Source organism: Nansenia antarctica (genome assembly GCF_963989245.1).
Source record: "Nansenia antarctica genome assembly, chromosome: 5".
Taxonomy (NCBI): Eukaryota; Metazoa; Chordata; class Actinopteri; order Argentiniformes; family Microstomatidae; genus Nansenia; species Nansenia antarctica.
This window is the reverse complement of record NC_137690.1, coordinates 22,284,728-22,304,070: the sequence shown is the minus strand read 5'-3', so window position 1 is coordinate 22,304,070 and position 19,343 is coordinate 22,284,728. Positions and strand designations below refer to the sequence as shown.

Below are 19,343 nucleotides of genomic sequence, written 5' to 3'. Positions count from 1 at the left end.
ATCATCCACTTAAAAAGCCTCCAGATATGTGTAGATACTCAACTTAACATATTCATATTTTGGATTGATATTTGACAATCCAAAGGAGGACAATTCCTTACAATGTTGTTGACAATCTAAACTCTGCCTCAGTGAACCATTTATCATCTTATCCTGCTTCATTATCCTGCATTTGGGATCCTGCATTTGGGCGAGGCTGTATGCTGTGTGCTGTGCCTGGCAACATTTGACAGTTGTCAGATGGTAACACATCTAAATAGACAGTTTCTCTGCTCCATCCCACCTTGTCACATTGCTGCAACTACAGCTACACTTAAAGGGACCTTGATTGGACAATGAATGCCGGCACACAACATTTTGCCTCAAGAGGGAAGCTCATGCTTCAGAGGGTCAGAGTTTATACCAAATGAGCAACTTCACGCGACATTTAGGCTTGTTCCTTTTGTCTGAATAACTGCATGGTAGATTATTATTAGTGAGTGTTTTGGGCTGGGAGGGGGTTTTGTTTGCAAACAGGGATCTGTTAAAAGCACTCAGGGGCATTGTACCCACTAGCGGGCCAGAGAGTGTCAGATAGGCAGCAGAGGAGTGTGCCAGATCCTCAAGGCTGTCTTCCAGCAGCACGGCTGGGGGCTATTCTTCCCATCATCTTGAGGGAGAAAAGGGATAAGGAATGCTCCTCTATTTCTCCCTGCCTCCTTGGCGACACAGACAAATTGTCTCGACAGATCAATAGTTGTATTTCAAGGCTCTTTGATAACAATACAAGCCATCAGATTTTGACAAAAGAGGTTGGATGGCTTAATGATTAACCTGTCCCTGAGACGAAAAGGAGTGAGGGAAAAGGGGAAAACGGCTGACGCCCCTCACCAACAGCTTCATCTCAAAGTCCCTCTTCTTACCTCCAGGGTAAGGCAGCGATGAGTCACCAGGCTGTGTGTTGGAAGCAAATGAGGGACTAGGAACCTATCCTTAAATACAGGCAGGTGTATGCTTCCCTTATGATGAATGGTGTCTTCTTATGCGTGCGTTTTGTTGTCCACAGTAAGGAGCACATGGTATTGCATGACAGTACACATGCAACTGAGAATATATGTGAAAAACATTTTTATTCAATATGTTTGTACATGTATTTATTGAGTTCATGCTTACAGGAATTGCATCCTATGTAGGTGTAATATGTTGTTTGTGTGTTGGTATGTATATGTGTGTTTTCTGAGCTAACACTCCCCTCCCTATTTGCTGTTTTTTGGACGAGGTTCCTGTGGTGTCAGGGTAGAAACAACACGAGGGCCTGGTGGTCATGGGAGGGTCTTTCCTGTTTGTTACCTTGGGCTGCCTCCCAAGAGGAAGTGGTAGTGCCTGAGGAGAGTCGAAGTCTCCTTTCTGTTCCTCACAGATGGCCACACAGATGGTCCCTGCTGACCCTTTCATATAACTGAAATCAGGGCTAATTTCTGAATGTCATTGACTTGTGTGAGCACCCCCCCCCCATCCCTGTTAGACCACAACCTTTACAGACCACAGCACTATCCAACAGACATGCCAACAACAGTTCCAACAGAAACACTTTTTCTCTTCCATCTATCCTTTCTGCATCACCCCACCCCCACCCCTCCACCCTCTGAGCCCACTGTATGTGTTCAGACGCACTATGTCCAAGAGCTTGCCGATAGAGTAATGAATAACTAAAGTGCACAGTAAGGCCTTAAAAGAGTCAGAGAATTTGCAACACAAGAGTGAGGAGAGGAGAGATGGGGGATGGGGGTGGGAGTTGTAAATAATTAAGAAATGCTGAGCGATGTTTTCCCCCTGCAGTAGAGGGCTACTTGGCGCAGTGCTTTACAGATCCATCCAACTCCAGGCCTCAGGTTGCTGTCTTGCCATCTCACCGTTTCTTAGGGGCGGAAATGTGCCCTGCTGAAAGAGAACGCCTCTTATGCCAGAAGCATAGTCTGATCCCAGTTGGTGACGAGGATGCATTTGTAGTGATGTACTGTATGTGGTTCCATTGGTTGATAAGGAGGTTGAGGAGATCAATGAGATCTTTCAATGGAGTCTCCCCAGACCCTTTTCAGTCTAGGAACAGGCTTATGGTTTAATAAAGGAATGTAAGTAAGAGTATGAGCCTTAGTGTGAGTTAAGTACTGTATGTGAAGATATTAATGAATTTGAGTTGTATGAGAGAGAATACAAAATCAAGTGACTGTGACTATACGACAGTACTGTATGTAAACAATATGAGTAATTTAGTTGGTTCAAAGCAATGATTGCCAAGCTGAAATCACTGCTTTGTTGGGAAGAAATTAGATTGATTATGAAGATTATTTTCAATGGTGTTTCCGGTGAGGACTGGTACATTCACAGTTTTGTACGGATTGATTTGAAAAGTTTGGTTGTATTAGCCAATTACTTTTATCTCACATGGATCCTTCAGGGTATATCTTATCACTGGAATAGAAGATGGTGTTTTTCCCCAGACATTTAATATTGTACTAGGCCATTGGTTGGTTGGTTTTAGTTGATAAGCTGCATCTTCATTATTAACAGAATGTGTGGGGCACATAGTGTCTTGATTAACAAAGTATGTGAGAGCCAGGGAACGAGCGAGAGAAGGAGTGAAAGTACTGTACTCTCGTTGAGTCTCTCTCAGGGTGTCTCCTCCTGCCACTCTCTTCCACTCTTCACTTGACCCCTGGGGTTCTGACTACCTCCCACACACACACACATACATATATACTCAAGCATGCATGCATGCACACACACACACACGAACGCACGCATGCACGCATGCACACACACACGCACGCATGTACACACACACACACACACACACACACACACACACACACACACACACACACAGCTGTGAGGCTTCAGGTTCTGTGCTATGCCCGACTACCTACCCTCTCTGTTCTTGTTACTATTTGTAGTGCTGACTGAGCCCAAAACTGTTCAACCGTTGTCCATCCATAGTTCCCCAATCTTCCCCTCTTTTTATCACTGTAACAGGGTGGATGCCTGGGTTTAAGGGCTTGCAACCACTGCTGCTTATGAGTGTTCTTTACAGGACAGCACCCCGTATCAGCCTTTCATCGTGTTGTGCATTAGAAGCAGCTCCTTTTTTTCTGATGGGGCGGGGGAATGTGTGATAGTTACATAAATGGAAATTAAATGGAAATGTTGTGTTGCTCTTCCTCTGCTAACAGTATTTGTAGATTTGAATGCAGAACAGCCAGCTCAGCAAAAAAAGGGTGAGGTTGACTGAGACTGCATCAATCCAGTCAGAGTAGACACACAAGTGCCTCGGCAGCTAATTCTGAGTTAGAATTATTAATATAAATTATACTCAATTGTTTAGAGTATTGATTCTATTGATTCTATTGATTTGAGCTGGTATGGTCAAATAAAATAGAATAACATTCATGCCATTAACTTGCCATCAATGTCTCTCAAAAGGGATAGGCTGTGGGAGCTCAGCAATGTATACCTTGTTTGTCACATCAGCCCTTGTGGACTCTGCAACAGTGGCGAGGCCTTTTGTTGGGTGGTGGGTGGTGGCTGTGGCAGCGCCCTGGAGCCAGAGTCAGACTTTAAATCTAGCTCCACCCATAAATAAGTTTCAAACCTGGGAGTCACATTGGGACTGTTGCTCTGATGAATGATTAATTAAAGAGAAACCAATCGTGGGAGTTTGCATTGATCTCAGAATCTCATTAACCCATTTAAGAAATGTATCTCTCGGAGGAGAGCAGAGGAATTCTTACCCTGGAATTGCAGGGCGGAATCCTGTAATTCTGTACCCCTTTAAACTAGGTATATAAGTGAGACATAAGTAGTTCCAAGTGAGACAGTTGTTTAAAAAAAGTAAATGAAAGGAATTATTTATTATTGTCATGATAATGATCTTGATATGTGTCTTTGGGCTATGATAGAGAGATGCAGAAGAGTCACCCCTTGCTGTCTGCTTCAAGCTGGTGAGAGTGAATGTCTTGGCAGCACTGTCTGTTGCAGTCCTGGCTTCAGGAAGTGTACTGTATGAGGTGTCCAAATTAAGCCCCTCACTTCTCCACGTCTCCAGCTTATTTTAAGAACTAAGCAGGTTTTCACAGACAGTGTCCAAGTCATACTGCAGTCGGAGTGAGCTGGTTCCAATCATTCTGCACCTTCAAGGGTTTGAAAACAGTTATTCTTCTCCTCATTTTCTGTGGCTATGTTCCGTAACGTTCTGTAATTCAGCGTGTGTTCATGTCATAGCATTGTAGAATGGCAGTGAAAACAAAACGGCTTGTTGGTTCAGACCTTTCTTTCACACGTTGTCCTCTTAATTCATTCTCCCCCTGGGAACCAGCGATGATCCAACTCTCTATTCCCATCCCCCCCTAAACCTTGGGACACATCCATAAATTATCCACTCTGGATCAATCCATCAATACTTCCTGCTCTGTTGGAACTTTCTTATGTTCTCTATTCTGTTGCTGCTTTGTACCCTACAATATGAATGAATAAATACATTAATAAACATGTTTTCTATGTTTTTGCCATTAGCCATTTCTAGGTTACCAGCAGGGGTTTCAAATGATCATCAGTTACTGATGGTGCATCAGTTACTGTTGGCAGAAACGAACTAACAGTGAACGTGTCTAGCCATCTCTGTAAATCCAAGTGAAAACCCCACATCTTCAGTTGGTTTAATGAACATATTTAGCTAATAATGCTGTAGCTAATAATAAAATGTGGTTTTGGCATCCGGTTATGTTGGAGGACCTGTATTTGGTGTCTTGCAAGACACTGACTTGTATTGACTATCCTGTTAAGCCCTTGAGTGAGTCGCAAGTTTCTAAATTGGTCCTCTCCACCCCCATATGAAATGCTATACAGCACATATCCTGCTGTGTGGACGAGTGATGAGAATGATGAAGGAGATGACGATGTGAATCGATGTTGGTGCTCTCGTTTCCTCCTGTCTCTCTCTCTCCTCTCCCATCCCATCCTTTATTTTCCAGTCTTATTTTTTTTTTCTGGCACAGCTTCACGTAGTAGCAGCATGGTTGTTTTCTCCATGGTCCAGTCCCCGGGCACCAGGTTGCTATGCGGGTCGCTGAGTTTTCAAACCCTCAGCAGTCAGTCTCCGTGACATTTTTGAAAAATTCAGGAGAAAAAGCCAGCTTCTCTTCAGGACCCTGTCCACAAGCAGACTAACGTACCATTTGTGTGAATGGAAAAACATGCCAGTTGATTCTGAAGTGTGAGTCATCTATGACGCTGTGTTATCCAAACATCATACTCAAAGAGAATCAGGCTGGCATCTTATGGTGTTATGATGAGGCTTTTGAAGGCTACATGTAGAGTGTGTGTGTTGTGTGTGTAGTCTAGTGTGTGTATGTGTGTGTAGCCCAGTGTGTAGTGTCCCTTCTATGAATGAATCCTTTGAAGGCCTCAGCTAATGACATCCCCACTTCAGCTGAGGCATTTACTTTCACATAGTCACTCCTGTGACGCAGTAGCATCCACTGAATCTGCAGCGTTTGAAAGCTTTGTCTTGGGGAGGGCTCCTCATCCATGGTCCAGACAATCTCTCTACTTCACTCTATCTACCTACCCTATCTATAATCATCCCCAACAAAAGAGGGATGATTCATATTGTGCAGTGAAGGAGAATCATGGTTGTGAGGCATAGGGTATAGGATGTATACAGTGTTACAGTTTATATGTGTTTCCTGAGGGGTCTGGACAAGGAAAGTGACCCTGAAAGCCAGATGCACTCATATCTGTATCTGACAAGTGCCATACAGCATGGTTAAAGCAATGGATGGCCACACACTCAAATATTAGTATCTACAACATATCAACCAAAAAGCCTGTAGGTTAATGTGTAGTATTTAATGTATAGTTAATGATAATGATTACAGGAGAGACTTAATGACTGTCAAGGCTAGTTACAGTTAATACAGTAGATCTCCATCCTTTCTCTCTCTCTCTCTCTCTCTCTCTCTCTCTCTCTCTCTCTCTCTCTCTCTCTCTCTCTCTCTCTCTCTCTCTACTCTTCTCCCTCCCTCCCTTTTCCCTAGTCTGGACGTCCGTGTAGCGATCGCTTGCAGCAAACTGGAGACAAATGAGATTTATTGATTTTCCTTTTTCCGCCTTCCTTACGCTTTCTTTATTCTCCCTCTCTTTTTCTCTCACCCTCTCTCCCTTTCTCTCTCCAATCAAACACACCTTGTCTCAGTTTCCTGCTATTGTCTGCCTCAGACGTTTGAGACTGTAAAACTGAAACTCTCTGCGGAGAAAGGATTTCTGACCTTTGTGGCGTGTGAAGCACCCATACCTCCCTAACCACCCTGCTCATCCCGTTTGTGGTTTGGTGTTGGTCCACTGCCTTCTTCCTGGTCACGTGCACTTGCACCCTCCAGACACACCTACAGGTAGGCTCAAAGTTTACTTTACTCCTATTGATTTCTGTTGGCAGCTTTTTGTAATTTCCTGTCACATTGGGGTGAGGAAATTGCTTATCTATCATATGGATTCTGAACATGGGTTATAAAAATAGGTTATGGAGACATGAAGATAGGGATATTGTTATAGTTATGGCTCTTGTTGATACTGTGCTGTGTCTGCATCAGTCTCTTACATCAATTGGAGTAAGTGCGTCTACTGACAAGCAGATTTGAGGCCAGCACCATCCTTGCTGGCTCGCACACTTGGATCAGAGGGCTTTGCTGATGAAAGTGCAGCAATAATATAATTGCTGAAGTCAGTGCTGCATAAACACAGGAGATTAACTAAACTGAGATGGGACTATTATTTGTAGCACTTGACTGTTATGCTTTCTTGCATCAATCTGATTAAAGATGAGATAAGACAATGACTAAACAGTTTAGAATTGATCAAATATTCTGAATGGCCATGTTGATGAGTGAGCAATGAGTTATCAAATGACATTGATAAGACATGGTGTCCAATTAAATCACTGCATCTAAAGGCTTGTTTTAAAGGATGACTTGCATTATTTAGGGCAAAGACCTACAGTACATGGTATTGTTTCATATATCATTTAACAGTTTCTGTGTATGTCTTTTTCCCCCTGCAGAGTGCGATAGTGCAGCAGCCATGACAGACGCAGTGATGGGCGGTAGCTCGGACCGTTGGGTACCCAACGACAGACAGAGGAGCATGCATGCCAAGTAAGCACGGGTGGCAGCACAGCAGGCTACACTGGCTACACCAAGCACCATGTTGTAATCGCTGGGCACAGCTGCTGCAGAGCATTATTAACCCTTACATGCCACGCCAAGCGCTAACCTCTCGTCTCCTCTCTTGTCTGCTTCCTTCCAATTTATACTCTGTGACACAGCGATAAGGAGCAGTAAGTAGAAAAGCTCCCATCCCATCTCTCGTCTCTTATCTGTTCCTCTCTCTCCAGCGTGTATTTAAACACAGTACTGTGTGTATGTGGGGTGTGTTTATAAGTGAATATTCATTTGGGAATGATTGTATGGATGGCGCTCGTGATGTTTACAGCACCGTTACTGAAAGGCTTTTGTTCGTGCATTGTGAATTTATCCATTATGCATCTCCTATTTAGTTTGTCCCTCTGTGTTGAGTGTTTGTCCAGCGCTTCTATTTGTGTGTTAGTTTGCATATACATTTATTTTGTGTATCAGTGTGATTGAAATGTATCACATTTCAAGGTATCACATCAATGCATGCAGTATGCAATAGTCGGATGGCCCCAGACAGTTTTCCTCTTTGTGGTTGTCAGGGGCAACTGGACCATGCAGCCAGGCCCTGGTCCCGGTCCTGACCTGACTGATGAGGAGAAGGAGATCATCAATGGTGTGATCGCCCGTGCTGAAAAAATGGAGACCATGGAACAAGAGAGAATTGGGTGAGGAGACTTTACGGGCTGATGGACTGGATCCCCATTGCTGTGTACCGAGCAACGACATGATGACATTAGAATGAAAGAAGTTACTGGATAAGTGTGAGTGTGACTACATTTTACCCAAGTGAACCACTGGCTTTAATGAGATGTGTTGTGCTGCAGACGCCTGGTGAACCGGCTGGATGACATGAAGAAGACTGTGTGTGGGGACGGGGTCTCTCGCTGTCTGCTCTGTGGGGAGCAGCTGGGCGTACCAGGGGTCAGCTCGGTCGTGTGTGAGGACTGCAAAAAGGTGCGTGGATGGGGAATATCCCATTCCAAGACGGCGAGAACACATCGCTTATGCTCGTAGTAGTGATGGCCCTTGTTGAAACATAAGGGACCGTTATAGAATGTTGGCCTATTAGTAGACCGTGACAGTGTAAAGGACATCTTCATTATCTCTATCCAATAAAATGAGAAATATGAGTGGGACTGCCCCACTCAAGCAGGAAATATAAAAAAAAATCTCATCTGTGAGATTCTGTTGTGACCTTTGGTTGAACCCTCTGTCTTCCCCCTGTCGTAGCACATGTGCACCAAGTGTGGGGTGCAGAACAACAGCCGGCCGCGCTCCGTGTGGCTCTGCAAGATCTGCAGCGAACAGCGAGAGGTGAGATACTGGGTCTGTGTTCCACACATAGGGAGAGAAGGGTGTGTGTGTGTGTGTGTGTGTGTGTGTGTGTGTGTGTGTGTGTGTTACAGGATGAATGAAAGACATTATGTGATGTGAGACAAAAGGGATCATGGGTAGTAACAGGACATGTCAATTGGTGTTGGTGTTGACGTTGTATGATGTAGGCTATTAATACATTTCTCGTAGGTGTGGAAGCGATCTGGCGCCTGGTTCTTTAAAGGTTTTCCTAAGCAGTTTCTGCCCTCGCCCATGCCCATATCCAAATCTAGAGAGGCGAGCGCTCAGCGGGCCCCGGAGCCCCAGGGGTCATCAGCCTCCGAGCCCAGGGCTGCAGCTGCCCAACCCCGGCCACAGGGTGGAGGTAAGGAGGCCAGACCCAGCAATGGAAATGGGTGTTGTTTGAGGTTGATACACCACCTGTAGATACAGTATGTGGGAATCATATCACATCAACTAAAAATCGAATATCAAAACCAAGTATGAAAGTTTTGATATTAAGTTTTTGAGTTAGAAGCGATATGATTATTGCAACACATCCCAGTGAGCCAAATATAGCTACCATGTTGTTCATGCCACTGAAGTCAGATGTGAGTGATCACAGATGAATGGTCAGAGCAGAAGTAAGAGTTTCTAGAGGTGAGAATCGGTGTCCGGTGCTGACTCATGTCCAGTCAAGAATCAGGCTCCTAGTGACGAGCAGCAGGCAGGAGGTGAGTCATGAGAGTCAAGCCCAGTAGAAGTTAAACACAATGTAATCATAATATGAACCTAATTTGAATCCCACTGTACAATATAACAATAGTCCCCCCCCCCGCCCCACTACTCTCTCAAAGGACCATCTCCAGTTTCATACTGCAAGCATCACTAAAACAGTGCCTCCCATTGCCTCCTACTTTTGGTTCTGCGTGAATATTCTTCCACTGCAATCAATGGCCCCCTGCAATGAGTCAGTGGATGTGGGCTGAGACGCTGCCATGCTGGGGCATAGTAATGCTGGGGCGTGGTAGACAGGAGGCCCAGGCATGAGAGGTTTCAGAGCATCTGCTCATGCTCATTTTCAGCAAACAGTAATCATCTCTGCAGTATCATATAATGTAATCGAAGGTAGGAGTAAAGGTAGAGAAAAAAGACAGACTACATTAAGTGATGAAGGTTGCCTGCCATGGGATGTTTCACTGTATGTAGGTCAATGCCTTCGCAATGAAAAAGCTGCAACATCAAAAGGATTCACAGAGACTAGGGAGTATTACTGATTCCATTGCAGCGCAGTCTCCAAGTGGTGCACTGATGTGTGTGTGTGTGTGTGTGTGTGTGTGCGCGTGTGCATATGTGCACATTTGTTCATGCATGCGTGTTGCAGGATCAGAGCCACAGGGGCGTGCTGACTATCCACCTGTGGCCCCTAAACCGTCTGAGGTGCGCATGGCCACAGGCGGGGCTGGTCCTGGTTACTCAGATGGAGGTTCCCAGGGCAGCCCAGTGGTGTTGAAGAAGGCTGTGACAGTCCAGAGCTCCAGACCACCTCCTGGGGCATCGGCCACCATGGCCCAGCAGGGTGAGGGAAACCTGGGCCCATGTCACTGGGGGCATCTCTGAAATTTCTCTGCTTTTTCATGGGGGATTTACCGTAAATCGGTGCACACACGCAGCATTCAATGGAGGTGCTGACAGAGCCGTCTTAACCTATATATTACGACTCCCTTCATTGTAGGGCAGTGTTCAACTGGAAGTTTCTGAGTAACAACCCTTTCATTTGCTATACCTCCCATATGTTTTAATTTATTACACTTCCTGGCCCCTAGCAGTCGTTGGCCCATAGGCGCTTATCATACAGGAGGAACTGGCTCTCGGTGCTGCTGATGGCTCTATAATAATCATTCTAAATGCATGTGTGTTGTAAGATCTAAAGCTGTGGTCTAACAAACACATACCTGTGGTTGTAGCTCCGCTGGAAGCAGAGGGAGGCGGCTACTCAGCTAGTACTGTTCCAGCAGAGGAAAGAGCGCCTCCTGCAGTGCGGGAGGAGAGGAGACAGCCTGCTGCTTATAACCCCCCTCCCGCTCGACACCAAGCCCCGGCGCCCGAGGAGGACGAGGATGCAAACAGCTATGACTCTGATGAGGCCAGTAAGTCGACCAGCCGTGCTTCTTAGTCAGACCACTGACATAATGTCTTATGTTTGATTATACCTTACACTTGGTCTTAATGATGTGTTTGTAAGTAAGTAAGTAAGTAAGTAAGTAAGTAAGTAACGTTTATTTATATAGCACAACATTTACAACGACAAGTGCTTAACAGATAAAATATAAAGAGAAAAACAAGATAAAAGAGATAAAATACAGATGAAAGAAAACTGATAAAATAGACAAATACACTATTTTCTTGTATGTTTGTTATGGCTGAAAGTGTCCCAAGACAACAAATGGAAGAAACCAAAGTGCTGCTCAAAATGCTGCACATAAAGCCAGCCACCACATAAGAAAATGGTCAGAGTCACTGAAATGGTGTAAAGAAGGGTAATGCTTTAATAGTCAGCTCACATACGTACCTACACATAAAACAATGAAACAAAACATCCACTAATAAGGATAAACAAAACTGGCATCTCCCACTACCTTAATAGTCTGTAGCAGGGTAGATCAGGAAAACAAAAGAACAAAAACCAATACTCACCGTCACCGCCCTGCCAAGCAAAGAGCTAAAGGACAAACATACTTCTCAGGGAGAAAACCAACAAACCAAAACCCACCCCAACAAAGTCAAAATAAGTCTAACCAAAATACCAGCACTCAAACAACACAAAACAAAAAAGTGGGCATTGTGGAAAGGGCAACTAAACATTTCCACAGGCTGCAGTCTTTTGAAGGGCTTTGGAGGATATCAGCCACAGGTGCATCCCGAATCAGCAGGAGCAGGATATCCATGACTCTGCCGCCTCAGGCGCACCACCTCAACAGAGCAAGGCAGGGGCATAACAATGTCCTTAAAGTCAGGGCCTTTTACATGTAGTCGTTCAGCAGACTCTTGTATCCAATACTTAATTCAATGCTGTATAGACATGAAATATCCTTTCTATTTCTTATTTTTTTTAAATTTGTTTTTCAGATTTGATCCCTTTTTCACCCAATTTGGTAGCCAATTGAACCCAACCTAGCATCCAATTATCCCCTGCCTATTGCGAAGGATCCGCCGCACGACCCCGTGGCCGGCAGTCCCAGAGGAGGCCACCAGGCAGACTAGCTGACTGGCTCCTCGAGCCCAGCACCGTTATTCCGGCACCCCGGGGGCGCTGTTGCGCGACGGATCCTTGTCCGGAAATACTCCTATACCGCCCTCGGGAGCGGCCGCCCAATATGCCGCTCCCCGTGTGTGCCCCGGCCATATCCGGGTCTGGCGAGCTGGGATTCGATCCCAGTCCCCGGTGGGCAGCTTGCACTAGTGGCCAGTGCTTAGACCGCTACACCACCGCGGGGCACTTATCCTTTCTATTTCTGATTTTCACTCCACTTTTGCACGTGTCGGGGTACACCCCTTCCTCTTCCTGATTTCTAGTCTTTTGAGGCTGTGGCCTTGGTATCGTTAAATTCATGGAGCTTGGTTGGAGATGATGAATGATGCACACCATATGTTATCCAAGCATGTGAATCAATATCCTGGAAGTAAAGTAGAAGAGGATGTAAAATGAGTCAATAGTGAGACATACACTGTGTAATTGAGCTGTTTTTGTGTGTGTTCCCCTTGAGTGATGAGAATGGTGTCATGCCAGTCGTACGTCATGTTCTGTGCCTCCAGCACTGATCGGCCTTTCTTCTCCCCCTGGGGGATGGGGTGTTAATTTACTTTATGGAGGTCAGGGAATTTAGTATAGTACACATTATTTGGGATATGACTGCTGACGGGAAATAGATTTCCCTTGTGTTTGAACCATTCCCCAGCATTGAAGTGAAAATAGCAGAAATAGTAGTGGATTCATTGCACCTGTTCTCTATGGAATTGAGAGTGTGAGGACAGTCAGGTTGTGTGCTGCAGACTGGTCTCATTAACTGGATCAGTGTTCTTAAATCTTCTCATCAACGTCTTGGTAGCATTATTTGATTTGATTGATTTATACCTATCATTGATTATTTTGTTGTCTCTAAACATCTGAAAGTATGTTGAGATTTGCTTTAAGATGAAGCTCGGTAGCAGAAAGTCCAACATTTGTTTGCTATATTTCCATTTCCACCCACCTTTTCTCTGCATGTATTGCTTTTTTTGAACCATTAAACCATCTGTTTGGAGTGCAGTATTTTGCTCTTTTCTCTGAATGTGTTTTTTCCGGATATATTCCTTAGTATTATGGTCTGGTCTTTATTTATTGTCATTGATATAGTACAGGTACCAAACAACTACATTTTTGTGTGTGTGTTCCCCTTGAGTGATGAGAATGGTGTGGATATGATATTACCGTTACACCTTATATAATATATATAATTTCCTCTTGTTTCCTGCAGTGTGTAGGTTTTAAATATGTGCCTAATAGACATGAGCTTTTAGGCCATAACTTATCTTTTATTTGGGCCAAATCGATTATGTTTTTTCTCTCTTTATTCTCAGTTCATTTCCTCATATTATGTTTTTGTCTGCCCTCAGGCATAAAGCTCATGTCTCTATTAATGTAGTCAGTCTCAGTATGCTCTGACAAGCTGAGAGTCAGATGCTCCCCCCAATCCAGTACCCTTGCATCAGTGTAAAGTCTAAGATGTACAGCTGGTGTCTCTGTTCTAGTGCAGACACACTATCTGTTCTCTGATCTAATGACTGCCCTGGATCTATTTCAGCCACTCTGGGCGCTTTGGAGTTCAGTCTGCTTTACGAACAGGAGAACAACAGTCTCCACTGCAGCATCCTCAAAGCCAAGGTACCACCCACTGCACTCATGCTCTCACACACAGGAACATTTAACCTAAAGCGGCATGTGTAGAAAAGTTGTTGCCACTGTAGTTTAGTTTTACAGCCTCCAGAGGGTCTTTCTGTCCATGATGTCCAGATGATGTGAATGAGGCTGTGCTGTTATCTCCCTCAGGGGCTGAAGCCTATGGACTCTAATGGACTGGCCGATCCCTATGTGAAGCTTCATCTGCTGCCAGGAGCAAGCAAGGTGATGGAATTCACCTTCTCTACATGAAACCTTACTTATGCATATGTATGTGTTTTGTTGTGTTGGTCAGTATCAGGATTAAGAAATTGAAGAACTGTCTTTGTGATGCTATATGGCCAACTAGCTCAAGTCTGCCACCTTGTGGCATAATAATAAGCCATAACATAGTGTACAGTACACACATAGTTCCATTGCCTTGCACCTGCCTTAGATGTTAAAGTTTGGCCAATTGTGTTCCTCACCCTGATCTCTCTTATTCCCATATGCTGCAGTCCAACAAGCTACGCACCAAGACTCTGAGAAACACCCGCAACCCTGCTTGGAATGAGACCCTTGTCTACCATGGACTCACAGATGAGGACATGCAGCGCAAGACCCTCAGGTGGATACCTCAAGCAGAGAAATAATAATAATAATAATAATAATAATAATAGGCCTGTTCACTGTTCAACATACACTAAGCAACATGAACATTCAAATATGTGGTCGATTCCATGTTTTAATTTCAGGGCTCAAGTGTACTGTAGTACCAGTAGTAATCAGTGTCTGATTTATTGATCATTTATTGATGGATGGTCTCTGGGTTGGTGCAGGATCTCTGTGTGTGATGAGGACAAGTTTGGGCATAATGAGTTTATTGGGGAAACCCGAGTGGCACTGAAGAAACTGAAGATGAACCAGAAGAAAAACTTTAATGTGTGTCTAGAGAGAGTGGTCCCCGTGAGTAACACACTCTTACTCTCCAGCCATCATACTAAACACAGAAGATTGGTAACTTATATCCTATACATCTTACTTGCTGATTGGTTTGCACTCTTATCCTTTCTTTTCCACAGACGAAGAAGACTGGAGCAGCCGGAGGAGCTCGAGGCATTGCACTCTACGAGGACGAGGTAAGGCTCTATGACCAGCATGTCTGGGCCTGTGGACTATATACAGCACAAATCATGTTTTCAATAAATGATAGATCAAACCCCCCCCCCCCCCCCCCCCCGCCTTCCCTCCCTCTCTCCCCCCTCCCCCTCTTTTTCTCTCTCTCTCCCTCTCCCCGCTCCAGCCGGGGAAAGATGGTGCTGAAGTGGAGGAGCGCGGTCGCGTCCTGATCTCTCTCATGTACAGCACCCAGCAGAACCGCCTGCTCGTGGGCGTGGTGCGTTGTGTTCATCTGGCTGCCATGGACGCTAATGGCTACTCTGACCCATTTGTTGAGATGTGAGAATCAGCTTCATCCTCATAATACATTATCTATCTGTCATTGTTATCAGAAATGTTTCAATTGACGAACATACATTAGTAACATTGCCACCCCACAAGGAGAGAAGACATTTACTTTGCAATCCTAGAATGCAGAATGGCGGCATCAAGGTTTTATTCTCTTTTTATACCTTCAGATGCCTGAGACCTGATATGGGGAAGAAGGCCAAGAACAAAACTCAGATCAAGAAGAAAACCCTAAATCCAGAGTACAACGAGGTCAGTTCCCAGTTTGGTTCCTTGCTGCTAGGCAGAATTTTAAAATGTGATAGCAGTACAGTATATTGATTTGTATCGCATTTTCCTTGTAGATGGTTGTCAAAGCTGTCAAATTCTTGGAATAAAGTGTGAAGTCAAAAGATAAGAGTCTTTTAAAGGCTTCATAAAATGTTCACAAGGGAGAGAGATACAGCAAAGTACAAAGGATCTCTGAGGGGATCAAGGGTCCTTATTTATAGCTGGAACTTCAATCAGTGGAAAAGTACCAGAGACAACATTGACCTCACTCAGTACCCTCTTGCTTGGTGTTATCATATGTGACAGCAGGTGGTGAAAGTGGGAACAAGTCGGCAACTGACCAAATGTTCGGACAGACTTTTATTCCGAAAAATGTAAAGAAATGTCAACGTTGTTGAAAATCAATGACACATGTAAAGTAGTGTTATAGTTAACTAGGTAGTAGTGGTGTTAGTGTACTCACCTAATCCATTGCATTGCAATATTTTGACTTGACTAGCGAGTGTGTCATTGATTTTCAACAATGTTGACATTTATTTACATTTTCAGAATAAAAGTCAGAACAATTTGATTGGTTTGACTTTTTTGAGCCGGTTTCACCTGCTGCCGTCACATATGAGCTGCAAGCCGCACCATTCCGCTTGCCATCCCCAAGTCATCATGTTTACCATGCTGAAGGTTAAGGGCACAGGCATAGTATGAGACTGGCACCAGTAGCTTGGCCATAAACAAAATAAATCCTTCTGGAAACAGAGGGACAATAGGACCTGAGCAGCCTACAATCACTATTCCCATCACTGTATTGAGGTTTTCTTGTTTACTATACACATGATTTCAAATACAACATCTATTGAAGATCATTTGAATTTGCTAATTTCTTGCTGATCATGTTACAGGAATTTGCCTATGAAATTAAACACAGTGACTTGGCCAAGAAGACCCTAGATATCTCTGTGTGGGACTATGACATTGGGAAGTCCAATGATTATATTGGTAAGTCCTTTTTTGGAATCTGTCTGTGTTCTCATAGAGTAGATCTGTTGTAAACGTTTGAGTTTTCTGCTCTTCCACCCCCGCCCCTCCCCCCCACTCCATAGGTGGGTGCCAGCTGGGCATCACGGCCAAAGGGGAGAGGCTGAAGCACTGGTATGAGTGCCTGAAGAACAAGGACAAGAAGATTGAACGCTGGCACACCCTGTTGAATGAGGTTCCTGGCTCTGGAAACTAGCCTCCAACCTGCATATTCCCCATTTTCAACTCAGCCTTCTTTCCTCTCAGCCCTCTCTCCTCTCTTGCGTAGCCTTGTCTAAATCTCACTCTTCGCAAGAACCTTAATTTGTGAGTTTTGATTGTATGGCTCTTCTCTCTCCTTCCTCCCCACTACCCAACCAAACATGTGCATCCCTTTCATATTTCCCTGATGTATCATCCCCTTCTATCTCTCTCTCTTTACTGAGGCGTATGTGCCAATAGGACCCCTCAATAGATACTTTGGAATCATACAAAAATATTGTAAGCTCATATTTGTAAAAGAGAAAAAAACATGAATGCTTGAAATTGTAGTATACAATTGCATTAAGACAACCATGCTTGTTGACAGTGTACTGTATATTGAACTCGACACATCCTAAACTAAAGAAAATCAATTCTAAAATGCACTGGCACAAAACAAGATGAAGCAATATGTATTGGCATTCTATGTAGGATCACAATTGTAGCCTCCATTGAACTGTTAAGTTCATTAGACTGATAGGTTGTTGTCCTTGATTTCTTGTAAAATGACATCATGCAGTAGTATTACCACTTGTATGAGCATGCAGAGCTACAGACATGAAAACACTGACACACAGCTGCACTTTCAACTATTTCAGCTGTGTCCAAAAACATGTTTATTTATTTAATGAGATCGAATGAACATGGCATTCTCATTAATGTCTTACTTGCTGGTGCTTTACTCAAGTTAGAATAGTTGTTAAAAGATCTGTACTATGATAAAGGGTGTGATTCACAAACCAATTGACTGACTTTGGGCTAGAAAAATAGGCATCCTATCTAATCTCAATGACATGCTAAATAGGGCCCAACACAATTTAAGTACATTTTTACTTTTCATTTCAATCACGTTCAATGTAGCAAACCTGTTAGATTAATATCTTAAGCTTTTATGTCTAAACTTTTAGTCATTAATATGCAAGTTGTGGTTTTTTGAGGTTGTTGGAAACATTTTTCTTTTGATGAAGGTGAACGTCTGCACTGAAAAGACCATCCAATTAATTTATTTGATTACTGTGACAGATCGTCATCTCTAACACACACGGTTGAGGTTTTTTACTGCAGACATTTTTTATACTGAATGCACATTGTCAGATTCTAACTCACACTTTAAGCCTGCTCTATTTAAAACACACTAATTAAAAAGACAATGCGGGGTATGTTATGTCATAAGTAAATGTGCTGCTTAACTTGCATGCACTGTGCTCGTGACCCTTGTGTTTTCTGTGCCTGGAGCAGTCATAGGCATGCTGCCACCACAATGCACCCCTCCCACCCACACAGGCCTCTGCCAGTTTGTCACACCCCTTTCGCTGCACCAATCACTCAAAGCTTAGGCGTGTGGCTGTTGACCAATTGCAATTCAAGGAAAGCACACCTTATACAATGGAATGACCTCAATTTATACAGCTGTTTGCAAGTTTCTCAAAAAAAAAAAAAACTATGCATGAGACGTCTTGTGGTTCATGATATATACATTGACTTTTTAAGAAACTAATGCTACTGTAATTGGATTGTTTACGTCTCTTCCCGTTAACATTGGTCTAAATTATTTTGTACACTTAGGCCACAAAATAACACAAATGTACTTATGTTGCATGATATCAAGATTATAATTTATATTACTATGGCCTATCATTTGATTGTTGAGGTGAGAGACCTCCACTTTGGCCTTTATACGAGGTACCTCAGCTTGGTATGTGGCAGAATGACAGGGTGAGAGCACAGTTAAGATGCTGGACCTAGACTTCAGATGACCTTCAGGATGGATTTATTATGTGAAACCAGTCAAGCACATTAACAAAATCAGTTCCCACCAACCAGTTTCCACAGGCATAAGTAACCTATGTGGAGATATCACCCCCATAGAATTAGACCTTGGAGACCCAGGGCTCTCCTCCTGGGTAACATACGAAGCTCCCATCATGAGATTCCCTGTCTGGACTGTGTTGCCTGTCTGCCCCCAAGTGGCCACAATCTAGACAACTATATAGTATTTGTTGCTTTTGCACTTCCTTGGTTCTACTACCTGTGATGATGGTGAGGGTAGCTCACCATGTGGTCTCTAATCCTTAGTAGTTTTTATTTCCCTTTTTTGGACAATATCCTGATGAGAAAACAGTTGTTCTATGTTTGGTTCAACCTATTCAATGGAATTAATTGTTGATTTTATTTATGTATTTGTAAATAGGTAGTGCATGCACTGGAGAGAAAAATATATCTATGTATGTTTGCAAATGAATTTGCATGTAAAGATTTTACAAGGAGTTTACACAGATCAATAAAAGCCAATGGAAACAGTCAAACTTGTGAGCTCATTACCTGCTGTCTGTGGCCTTTGTCATGTGATGAACGAGATGTTTTGCGACTTGCCTAAATATTTACATCAGCCCTCATCAAAGTGTTTTTCCTCCTCTGCAACAAGTGAAGACAGGCTTCTTCCTAAAAGTAGATTATATGCAAACTCAATTCCTTGGTGCCATGGTGTCATTCATCTGAAGGTGTTGATTACATATAATTATCTGCATACTTTTAGAGTTATGTAACTGCTTAATGAGACTAAAAGACATGTATATTCATGACTACAAATGCATCACAATTCCTCTTTACCCATGTTGATCTATGTTGATCTATGTTCATGAATGTATCATAAAAAAACCTGAATCATTTTCATTCAAGATGTTCACAAATCACTTAGCAAATATATTAGATTACATTTCCTCCTCAACAATTCACTCTGAATTATACATATACAGTATATTGGACATATCATTGTTTTGTGTACATCTGCTGTGTCCACTTGACTGTACTCTGCATGGGATTGGCGATGGTATTATTCTTTGTTATGTGTATACTGAGACTAGTAAAAGAAAGCAGTA

General features: G+C 43.4%; 1 protein-coding gene across 1 annotated transcript; it reads left to right on the top strand.

Moving 5' to 3' along the window:
• Positions 1 to 7,110: 7,110 nt before the first annotated feature.
• rph3ab (rabphilin 3A homolog (mouse), b) lies at positions 7,111 to 16,420 on the top strand (the record flags this gene model as incomplete). Its single annotated transcript, XM_080531467.1, has 17 exons — positions 7,111 to 7,184; positions 7,355 to 7,366; positions 7,763 to 7,888; positions 8,048 to 8,177; positions 8,454 to 8,537; positions 8,748 to 8,922; positions 9,922 to 10,116; positions 10,505 to 10,687; positions 13,382 to 13,461; positions 13,627 to 13,701; positions 13,974 to 14,083; positions 14,295 to 14,421; positions 14,538 to 14,594; positions 14,759 to 14,913; positions 15,093 to 15,174; positions 16,089 to 16,185; positions 16,290 to 16,420. 17 exons carry the CDS (start codon positions 7,111 to 7,113, stop codon positions 16,418 to 16,420), a joined length of 1,893 nt encoding a protein of 630 aa, XP_080387593.1.
• Positions 16,421 to 19,343: the final 2,923 nt, after the last annotated feature.